The 12,406-nt window shown below is 39.1% G+C and overlaps 1 protein-coding gene across 6 annotated transcripts in view; it reads right to left on the reverse strand.

Moving 5' to 3' along the window:
• The window catches only part of LOC107658869 (forkhead box protein P2), a 78,711-nt gene that overhangs the window by 41,996 nt on the left and 24,309 nt on the right, over nucleotides 1-12,406 (reverse strand). For all 6 annotated transcript variants that reach the window (XM_016447559.1, XM_016447556.1, XM_016447561.1 and 3 more), the window contains exon 2: nucleotides 3,662-3,751. In XM_016447559.1, coding sequence (XP_016303045.1) covers nucleotides 3,662-3,751 — 90 coding nt within the window. The remainder of the gene's footprint in view (nucleotides 1-3,661; nucleotides 3,752-12,406) is intronic.

Raw genomic sequence — 12,406 nt, forward strand, 5'->3', positions numbered from 1 at the left:
GGTGAATGCTGTTAATAATCTGTTAATATGAGGGCACGAGTTTCCTTTTATAAATTCCGCTGGCTTTGTGCACGGTTCCAGTTGGCGGTCTGAGTAGATGAATTTTAAGGAACATGGCGCAGGAGTCTGACGCTCAGATGAGCTGTGCGTTGCTGACCTTTAAATCGGCGACACTCGGAGGATGGCTCACTGGTCAGGAAGTGATTGGGTTGAGCTATCTGCTACTTCTTTCTCGTCTTGGAATACACGCGAGCAACGAGCCGCTCAGCCGTCCTTCCCAAACGCAGGAATGAGGAAGCCTCCAAAAGGATGTTTGGTTGTGGAAAAGTTACATTAGCAAAGCCGGTTGGGTTTAAAATGAACAAAAAAAGGTCAAAGTATTGGCCGTATGTTTCTGTCGTGGACGCAAACGCTGTAGAGTATACTGTAGTTGCACGCTAGTGAGCTGAAATTGCTTTGTTTGGTTATTTGACCTTGTTAATGCGGAGATATTGCTCTCTGAGCCCACACCGCCAACAGGTCAAAGGTCAACTCTACCTCTTTAAACACTTTCCTGACACCTAGACAGCTGTATTATATCACCACAACAGCCTGTTGTAACACCCACATGCCTCTGTTTGTTCAGCATCCTCCTGTTAGCTTCTAACCGCTGTTTCGTCAGTATTCAGTATCGCTAACATGTGTTTTCACACAGTTAAATGCCCATCCTGCCATCAGGACGAGACGCCTGGGCGGCACACAGAGCCAAACAAACAAACCGGCATGTAGCTTATAGTTGGAGAATGGCAGCTGGGCTGATTGGGAGGGCAGGAGACACAATTGCCAGTCGTGCAAGCTTTCTGTAATCCCCCTTCCCTTTCGTCCTCTCGCTTTTTATTTGTGTTTTAAATGTCAGTGTATAAAACGCGCACGAGATATTGCCACTCGGAGGGAGAGGTGGTACGACGAGAGAGGACTGTTGTGTGCCTTGGGAAATCCTTGTAAGCAGCATGAAGAAGGCACAAGGATTTTACGGAGAAGAAATAGGTGTTTATTGACTTCTCCTCTGGGCTTACGGGGTAATAATAGACCTGTCACATTACGCAAATGTGGAAAAGCGGCTTCTGAATGCGTCAAAAGCGCGAGATGAAGCGCTGGATAGAATTAGTCAGCCGACAGGCTTTAGACACTAATACAAGTAATTAAAACCGTGAGCTGCAGCATTTAGATGCTCGTGCAGTAAATAATTTATATGCCATGAACTATGGATCACTTTCCCTGCCTTTCCTGGACAGGAAAAGGGGCAGATTCATCAGTGTCAGCGAACGAGCAGGCGTTTACTTTTTTATGTAAATAAGTCATTTTTCAAAAAGCTCGTTACTTGGCATGTCTAAGTACACGCACATGATCTGAATTGAGTTTTTGTAAGCATTTAAAAGCACAGCTATCAAAGAGATATAAAGGAATATTCCATTGGAGGTGAATGGAACCAAGGTGAATGGTTTCAATATTACAGCCACAAGACGAGAACAAGATGCGTGTTAACATGATTTTAGTGTGAAAAACTGCTTTCTAACCTGTGTAAAGTAATATCCAATTTTACAACTGTTGCTGTTAATGTACCTCCATAAACCTTAAAACAACTGTAAAAATGAAGATTTAAACAACTTTAAAGCTCAAATAATACACAAGTTTTAACAGAAGAATTGCTTTTATAAAATTATAAGCTTCACATTTCTGCTTCAGAAATTGGCCCCATTCACTTCCATTGTACGTACCTCACCGTAATCTTGATTTTTTTTTAACCTTATATTATAAGAAAAGTAGGGATGGTCAACAAACTATTGATTGAGCTTAACTGGGCAAATGAACATGGAATATTCCTTTAAGCATAGTTTTTGGGAAATAAAGGTTAACTAGATATTTAGACATTTAAGAGCACTGAATAAGTTAGTAAAGAAAAGGATCGACAGCATTGATTAACTACAGCCTGAAGACATCACTCAACAAGCACTGATTCATATTGATTCATATGGCTAACACGAGGCAAGGATGGCATAAGCAAATGTAAATATTCAATATTTACCATCCTCTGGTGTTATTAGAGTCAGGGGCTCGGTCATGGGCCACCAGTTATCACAGACCTTCCTCATTCAATATCACTTGGCTTCCTCAGGAAGTATCGCACGGCAATTTGCAGTCACGCTGTGTGCCGGGAATCCATTCTCTGAGTATACAGACGGCTGCGAAACTACAATAGATACACGAAAGTGTATCCACCTAGGCTTTGCTTTTCAACTAATATCTTTGCACAGAAGGCGAAAAATATTAAAACAAAAGGAAAAACTTTTCCAAATACAAAAGCCATATTTGCCCAAACCGGCCTGAATATATTAAAAGCGAAAGGCACCGAATCTTTAACTTCCGCATAATTAGATACACAAGGGTGTGACTCTTGGAGAAGGTGTTGCCATTGTTATACTCTGTGAAAATATTAACGATGAGGGTTAGCGCTAATTTTCCCTTCCTTTAATTAAATGCACGGGGTACTAATGAGGTAAACCACTAGCTGATAGCACTTATTAGCAGGGAGGAGGGCACGCTCTCTCTCGCACTTAATTTAAACCTAAAAATACGGAGCCTGGCAGATTTCAAGCACTTACATAATTTGAGGCAGCGCGTTTGTATTGTGGGGATGTGAGAGAAATAACACTTCGGCACTCAGTGGGTAAGTAAACAGGTCTGGTAATAGGGTATGCGACGTGCACGATGCCGCTGTGACCTTTACCAAATCACCGACAATAGCGATGCAGCGCAGCTGGAATCAATAATGGCAAATTATCTTGGAGGGGTACAAATGACAGCTAGTTAGGATACGCAATGCTACAGGAAGAGTTGCTATTTGGTTTCTGCGGAACTGTATTGTAAATAATCCAATAGAAAGTTTCCAAAAGCTTTTTATTCTTCGTTTACCATGTTTATTTTTGACTTTGTAAAATCTACAGTGAGGCTCTTATAACTAAAGTGAATGGGGCAAAATCTATAAATGTTAAAACTCACTTTTTCACCACAAAACATTAACAATGTGAGTTATCATGAAAGTGATAAACGGATTACTAACAGTTTCTGTGTAAAGTTACATCTAATTTTTCTTTGTTGCCATGATAATGTAACTCATAAATCCCTAAAACGACTTGAAAAATGATGATTTAAACAGCTTTATAGCACAAATAATACACTTTAACAGAACAATTATAAGCTACACATCAAAAAATGGCCTCATTCACTTCCATAGTAAATGCCTCATTGCAACATTGATTTTTGCCTTTTTAAAGACAAGGAACAAGTCAATATTAATTTTTGTGTTCAAGGATATGAAACAAATGCTATCAGTAGAGCACGGAATATTCCTTTAATATGTCAATATCTTTTGACAGCAGAGATTTCAAAGTTGCCCATCAGAGGAGCTGTGGTAATGTAGCTTTAGACAACAGAATGGTTTCAGGTCTGAGGTATTTTGTTTGGTTTCTTTTGGAGAAGGGCAGGCCTGACAGGTTGAAATTTTACTGACAGCTCCAGAATTACATTGCCAAATCAAACAGAGTAGCTGGAACAGAGGAAATCTTTTCCAGAGCACCATGTATTATGGATGGACTTAAGACATTAGCGAGGAACTGCTCACCTGCAACGGACGCTGTTTGTCGTTGTTCTTTGGAGATTTCAGGCCACTGCCTGGTTGCTGTAGGAGTAATTGCCTTGCTGCTTGTAGGGCCTGCAAAGAAACGAAAAGAGAAAAAGAGACACAAAATTAGTTTTTTTCCCCCCATCCTTCTCCCTCCCCGGCACACTCAAATATCAAACACTGTGAAAGGTGACATCAACCCGGCGCATTCCATCCACTACACTATTCATTGTTGTTGATGAGCCATGAAGCGTCTCTCAGATATACATTTTTCATGATAATCCACAAAGCCGTGATGAAAGATAAATACAGTTTGTCTAGCACCTCTGAAGAGCACGAGGGGAAAAAACACACAGAGAGTGTCAGTGGTATTGACCTGTCTAGTGTGTGCTCAGCTGAAATACCCACTTCTCTGCAAATTACCGGACCATTTGCATATTCATAATATCAATTTGAAGTAGAGGCAGGCGATGTGAAGTGTTCCTAGAAGCTGTAATTAAAGTTGACAAAATCAACATCAGATTACCTCAGGAGTGAATTAACAAGGAGCTGAGCATTAGCCGGGCCCCTGAGCACAGGGGTGACGCTGGCCCTTCTCTGCCAAATCACTCCAGATACCTACTTATCCAATGTCATACAACAATACAAGAATATTTGGTTGCTAAGGCAGGCGTACCTATAGCTCATACTTGATGTTAGGGGTTTGTTCAAATCTTTAACCCTAATTATTAAACTTTAGAATGTAACTCATCCTGTTTGTGCTGGGGTCGACCGATATGTGCTTTTCAGGGCTAATGCTGATGCGATTATTACAGATCAAGTAGACCGATAACCGATATTTCGAACCGATATATATGTCTGGTGTAAAAATGAAAATTAATATCAAAATTAAGAATAACAAGGGCTGTGACAAAAACTTTAAAAGCTTTTAATTTATTTTATCGGCAAATCGGTTTTGAAAGTAACCGATACGATATCCATAAAATGCTTAATATCGGTGCCAATAATCAGCTGATCCCTAGTTTGTGCTACTGACATGATCGATACCTATTACTTTTTTGTTTATAGGGGATCAAACTAATGATTTATAGCATGTTGGTGAAAAAATGGGTGAAAAAACAGATTTACATTGTATGAGTGAATCCTCTGGGCTCTTTAAAAATTTGACCAATAAGCAACCATATAGCAACCACCCAGACCACCCTATCAACCCCTTAGAAATGTCCTAGCCAGCAACATGACCACATCAATGCTCAGACAACACCTCAGAACACCTTAGTAACCACCACACTCCCAAAGCAATAGCAATAGCACTAACAATCGCCCTCAAAATCCTACCAACTTTTGCATAAGCAAACATCCACTCCTTTTTCTTCAGAAAATGTATTTTTTTTTATTATCTTTTTTCTTAAAAAAAACATGTTACAATATATGTGTGTAAGCCTGATGGCAGGTAGGTTGAAATGATGTACCTTACAGTGTTCCTCATGTATCTACAGAAATACTGATACATGCCTTCAAAGGAAAGCAACTCTTTCCAGACTTCCTGGAGTTGTAATGTCGACTGTAGACAGAAGTGAACAACGACACACGCGCCCCGACACAAGGAGAAAGCAACAAAATAAATAAAGCAATATAAACAACACAATAACTTCACAGGTGTTTCATCTGTCGGGGAAGAGGAGAGTGAAGGTCGAGGGGTGCGAAGAAGAAAAAAAACCCTCCTTCAGATAAAGAATGACACTTCTTCCAGCAGAATAAAGGGCTTGTTATATTTCCTGGTGCTTGCCAGTATCCATGACAACAGCTGCCTTGACTGGATGTGCATATGGCACTGCTCTGCCAGCTGGTGAGAACAATGTTTGAACTAGTACATTGAGATGCTGAGCAAACAGGGGGAGAGAAGGGGAGAGAGAAAGAGAGAGATAGGGGGAAAAGTTGCCACGTCTTAACCCGCTGGGAAGGCAGCCATCCCCCTGATCAATTATGAAGAGACAGGGTGAGGAGCTGCCACTGTCTGTCTGGCTGTGCGGTGAGGAGCCAGGCTCTCCGAGCCCCTGGTAAACAAACACAACACAGTGGCGCTGGGTCCTAACAGCATCGATCTGTCTCCTCTGATGCACACACACACACAGAGCCGTTGTCTGATACTTCAGAGGACACCAGGATGTGGAGGAGAGCTGGACTACTTCAAATCAGTTCCCTGTCCTGTCCTGTCTTTGAATGAACCAAACAGACAACAACCGGAGTCTTGTGCTTTGAATTTGGCATACTTGTCTAACCGGATAAGTTTTGGGAAAAAACAAGATTTCACATTTTGCAAACTAATAATTTTAGTCAATTTTAATCAAATTTTATTGTCACTTATTGCTGCAAAGTGACAATAAATGTTCCAGAATCAGATAAGTCTGATTTGAATGAATCATTTACACTAGTTTTGTGAACATATTTAATGAATCTGATTAATGTTCATGAATTGGCTGTCTGTTCAGTCTATTCTGTATAGAACAATATAGAGTCGTTTAAACTACTTTTATGTATTTATGGTGCTTTTGGTCTTCTGAACCCAGTTTTATGTAAAGAACGGACTGAAACATAAAATTATTAAGAATATTCTTCTGGGTCACTTTTTCAATATAACAAAGGTGAATGGGAACTGGCAAGCTGCAAAGTGACAACAGTTACAGAACCAGATAAGTCTGATTTGAATTAATCATTTAGACTAATTTTGTGAACAGGTTCATAAACCTACTTAAAATTCAGCCTGTTCTTTACATAAAATTTGATCCAGTTTTTGAATGTAATGATTCAAACACAATGGTAAACAGTCACCCGGATGTGGAGGAGAGCTGGACTACTTCAAATCCGTTCCCTGTCCTGTCCTGTCTTTGAACGAACCAAACAGACAACAACCGGAGTCTTGCAGTTTGAATGGGGCATACTTGTAAGTTTTTGGAAAAAAACAAGTGTTTATGTTCTGCAAACTAATCAAGTAGTATACTAAAAAGTTTTTGCAAATCACCCTGTCTTATTTTTCCGTTCTAAACGACGCATTTATCGATTAGTGATGGTCCTCGTGGTACTTTCGGATGCATGAGTGAGTTATAAGTACCCTCGCAAAGTCATTATCGGCAGGACCGCGTGGATGAGATTGTAAATTGCGGGAGATTTCACGCCCATCCAAGCGGTGATTGTGATTGTGTGGCTTTAGTGGTCGGCTAATGGCTTTAGCACAACAATTAACAGGAGGAAATGTTTATCCGCGCCCCGATCGATACAGACTCACTGTCCTCTGATGAATAAAAGGACAAAGTCAAAGAAGTCATTCAATACACGGTAGAGGTCAGGAGAGTGGCGCTTCCCACAGCACACGGACGGAGACGTTTAATGGCTTTTCCATTACGAACGTGAACACTGGGAAGGGGTGGAATGTAATCAACTCCAATTTGCATATTAGAAGAACATTTGTTTAGATCAGTTAAAGGGTTAGTTCTCCCAAAATCACGGGATTATTTACTTCCTCATCCTCATTCCAAACTCATTCTGTTTTCAGTTAAACACAAATTTTATTCTGGAAGACTATTCTGGGCCACTTTTTCAATATAACAAAGGTAAATGGAAACTGGCAAGATGCAAAATTACAATAAAAGTTCCAGAATCAGATAAGTCTGATTTGAATGAATCATTCAGACTAGCTTTGTGAACAGGTTCAATGAATCTAATTATGCATTTATGGTGCTTTTTGGTCTTCTTAGGCCAGTTTTATGTAATGAACAGACTGAAACTTAAGCTGATTCATTAACAAACTGTTGTTAATGAATCAGCTTAAGTTTCAGTCTGTTCATTACATAAAACTGGCCTAAGAAGACCAAAAAGCACCATAAATGCATAAATGTAGTCCAAACGACTCTATATTCTTGTGTAAAGAACAGACTAAACAGACAGCCAATTCATAAACAAATGAATCAGATTCACTGAATCTGTTCACAAACCAGTCTATAAGATTAATTTGAATTGGACTGATCTGGTTCTTGAATTCAATGATCTGAACACTATGGTAAACAGTCCATAAGCCTGCATAATTTTGCAACTGACTGATTAAAGAACAATAAGCCACACAAGCAGTATGGGCTACTATAATGATACTTTTTTGCCATTCTGGAGTCTCAGTCCTCATTCATGTTCAATATATGGAAGAGTGACCAGAGAAAATTTCTTCTTTTTGTGTTCTAAGAATGAAAGAAAGTCATAAAGGATTGGAATAATGGGCTGAGGGTGAGTAAATGATGACAGAACTTTCACTTTTTGGCTGAACTATTCCTTTAATGTTTCCGTCAGAATTGTTAATCTGTCCTTGTCCTGTAATGCTGCAAAAACATTCCGTATTAGTGACAACACCGCATTATACAGCTGATATTCGCCCTTGTGCGAAAATACCCAGAATGCAACACAAAGGCATATTAGGTGTTTCCAGATTCAACACTGGCCTAAGAAGACCAAAAAGCACCATAAATGCATAAATGTAGTCCAAACGACTCTATATTCTTGTGTAAAGAACAGACTAAACAGACAGCCAATTCATAAACAAATGAATCAGATTCACTGAATCTGTTCACAAACCAGTCTATAAGATTAATTTGAATTGGACTGATCTGGTTCTTGAATTCAATGATCTGAACACTATGGTAAACAGTCCATAAGCCTGCATAATTTTGCAACTGACTGATTAAAGAACAATAAGCCACACAAGCAGTATGGGCTACTATAATGATACTTTTTTGCCATTCTGGAGTCTCAGTCCTCATTCATGTTCAATATATGGAAGAGTGACCAGAGAAAATTTCTTCTTTTTGTGTTCTAAGAATGAAAGAAAGTCATAAAGGATTGGAATAATGGGCTGAGGGTGAGTAAATGATGACAGAACTTTCACTTTTTGGCTGAACTATTCCTTTAATGTTTCCGTCAGAATTGTTAATCTGTCCTTGTCCTGTAATGCTGCAAAAACATTCCGTATTAGTGACAACACCGCATTATACAGCTGATATTCGCCCTTGTGCGAAAATACCCAGAATGCAACACAAAGGCATATTAGGTGTTTCCAGATTCAACAAAAGCAAAGCAACCACTGAAGTTTTGCTGGACGGCTGAAAGCTGCTTGCTTTGCTTTGCTTTTCTTCGTCCTATAAGTTTTGTTGCTGTGCAGAAGAAATGCGGGCTGCCATCCATTAATGCACACATTGTATAAACAGCACAATGCATCACATTCCTCAGAGCTAGGAGCTCAAGGAGAACCCGGGCTGGAGCGTAAATAACAAGGCACTCAGGAACATATTTGATGTTGATATCTATCTCTAAGGACTGGGAGGGGGAAGAAAAAAAAAAGGACAGAAAGAAACAAACTTGCACGTTCAGTACAATGAAGCGCACACTGAAGACGCGCACAAACACATGATTGCAAGAGCATCGCAATCCTTATGAAAATACGATTCTGCCCAAATGGATCAGCTGTAATTGGTTTCAGATAGCGAGGTCGAGGGGGAAAGGCGATACCGGTCACTATTATTCAAAACGGGGGGAAGAAACACGAATGTTTACACAGGCGTTCCTCAGCTACATTAATAGCCGAGCGGAGCTCACCGGAGAGAAAAAGAGACAGGCAAAAGAAACATATGTCAACTCTCTCACCTCTTTCACCAGGCAGTCTGTGTTTAGACTTAACACAGGGGTAATGAGGAATACATCGCAACGTTCCCAGCTCTAAAACAAGCATGAAAAGCATTAGCAGCCAGTCGCAGCTTGGCACATCATTACAAACGCATCCTCGTTCCTCAGGATCAGCACTTGAACCGAGCTTTTAGAGTCGCAACTGTGACCAAATGCATTACGAGACAAACAAATGTTACAGTGAAAAACTAGCTAAGGGAAGCAGGTTTTTTTGAGAACGGAAACATGGTGAATTAATCTGGATTGTTGAGAATGTTTGTCCACAAGGGTGGGGTGTTTTGGCAAATGTCTTTAATTCAATCATAATGTTTTTTTTGGAGACACAAGATTTATCCGAACAACTCTAGATTAGAATGCCACACGTGTTTCGTTGGAAGTTTTGTGCTTCAGAAGATCTCCGGGCCTGCAGTCGCAGAGGGCACGTCAACCCTCGGCTTATGGAAAACACGCACAACAAGACAGAGATAGAGCGAGAGAGCATAACCCCTTATCAAGCCGACACGAGTCGGCTGCCACGAAAAACAAAGGACAAACAGTTTAAGCTGAACAAACAAACAGTGCCGATTGGCCGGTGGTCTGCACGGCCTGTGCAAAGATAGGGCCCCACTCTCGACAGCAAAATATTGACACCATATCTGTTATGTACGTGTGTTTAGGACATAGGGGTCTGATGAGGGGCCAGGCCACTCATGAATAGAAAGCGTCGCTCCAGGCACAGATTTCATAAACAAGACGTGCGCTGAGGACATAACAGCCCTGCAGCGGCCCTACATTGGGCACCACATGCACGTCAGTATGAATGACAGCTGGACACGTTAAAGGTCCGTTTGGACACACAACAGCAGTAGGTCAGTCTGTAGACAATGTCCCAACCTCTGTTGTGAGGAGGCTGACTGACAAGGGCGGAACAGACCGCCTTTTATCAAAGGTCATCCATAGCTGTGATCTGTGTTAGCGCTCCAGTCGACAGTGAACCAGGGCTTATCAGGGAGGCTGGGCGGCCTTGTTGAGCTCCAAAGACTGAAGCTGCACTTGGCTCTATGGAGACGAACAAAGTTCAAACTAGCAACCTGGAAATTTTAAATGTTGTTTTTATGTGAAAGCTCTGAATAGCATCAAACTTGGACATTCTCAAATGGCACGACAAGAAGCAGGTGATTAAGTTGTTACATTTTCCAGTAATTAACAAGTTCCATTTAATATTACAACACTTATAATATATTAATAATATTATTTTAATGTATTTTTGATAATGAAAATTACTTTTAATAATAATAACCTAAAATGTTATTAATATTGAATGCAGTTTTGATACAAATTAATAACAATAATAATAAATGTAATAATTTAAAATAATACCAAGTAAAATCTAACAAATTAATAAATTAATACAATTTAAGTAATTAAAAAACTCAGTTTATTATTAGAACAAAATATAAGAAAGAAAGAAAGACAGACATGACGAAAATTGATGACAATTACTTTTAATAATAATAATAATAATAGCCTAAAATTATTAGTGCTGTCAATCGATTAAAAATGAACTAATTAATCGCACATTTTTTTCTAAGATTAATTGCGATTAATCCCACCTAACATTAAAGTTTTTAAATATACTTTTATATTGCAATTATTTCACATCAAATCTTCAAATTAATGTACAAACAACATAAAGACAGTATATTTTTAATATTTGTTTAATGGAATCTTTTTTTATGACTTCTAATTTAAGTAAACTTAAAACAAACTTCACATAAACCCATTATAATAAATGTCATATTTAGGCCTACCTGTGCCCTTCAGCAGAAATATACAGAAATTGAAATTATCAATCACTAAATTCAAAATTAAATATAGATGAATCCTTAAGGCTATATACAAATTTATTGATTTCCTCTTTTTTTCTTCTTTTGTTCTTGACGAACAGACATCACAGCAGCTGGTTATTAGGTTGTTTTGGCTGCTATTTCTTTATGAGCTGCCGCTGCTGAACATGACGCGGATCTGACACGCATCGTATTTTCTCACAATTCTCTTTACCGTTTCTGACTCACTTCAGGTCTTAAAGTCTCAATAATGAACTGACGAGTTGAATCGGGTGTGTTAGACGAGGGAGACAGTGCTGGGCTGCTCCAGGACAGTTTTGAAAACCATTTCAGAGGCATGTTCTTAAATGTGGCTCATATAAAATATATTACATGCCTGCACAGTTTTAAGGCAGCTTTTTGGTAACTTCATGACTTAGCTGGCCACGACATTGCATGTATATTATTTCGCTCTTTGATATGAAATGCAGGGGTTAAAGCAAAAAAAAAAATCCTGAGCCTGAACTTTTTTCCGGGGGTTGGGGGTTGTGGGGGTGGACACATACACAGGGTTATTTGGCAAACAAAAAAAAGTATTTTCCTTGAAACTAACTAGTAACGTATCTTGCCATTAGCCCTTGACAAGCTCATACTACAGATTATGGTGGGATATTTGAAACAACAATACCAAGAATGTTTACTCACTACAATATGGTGCAAACACATGTAACATTTAGGATGCTTTTGATATCAAGTTTTGCTGATTTGCTTTGTCCTTGACAGGGTACAAGATGACCTACAATCTACATGATAAACATGAAATTTCTGAAATTGTTTTGTTCAAAAGAAATAATGGTAAATTAGGAAATATACAAAGACAGTTCACTACATAAAACTACAGTTCAATTCAATTAACAACAACAAAAACATTAAAATGGTCCAAGAACTGGTAACTTAAACAGGGTTCGTACAGATAATGCAAAATGAAATTCCAGGACTTTCAAGGACTTGCACTACTTTTTTGGTTTTCAAGGACTAAAATCAGATCTCACTTATCAATCAATGTTGTTATTATCTTTCAAATTATAATAAATAAACTAATAAAACAAAATGGTACAAATAAAGCGCAGCACATGCAAAGAATGCAATGACTGTGGCAACTTTAACATTTGAAAGGATACTATGGCAAAGTTATCGCTTTCCTTATTCAAACTGA

This window comes from Sinocyclocheilus anshuiensis, unplaced genomic scaffold, assembly GCF_001515605.1.
Source record: "Sinocyclocheilus anshuiensis isolate Anshui unplaced genomic scaffold, SAMN03320099.WGS_v1.1 scaffold283, whole genome shotgun sequence".
Classification (NCBI taxonomy): Eukaryota; Metazoa; Chordata; class Actinopteri; order Cypriniformes; family Cyprinidae; genus Sinocyclocheilus; species Sinocyclocheilus anshuiensis.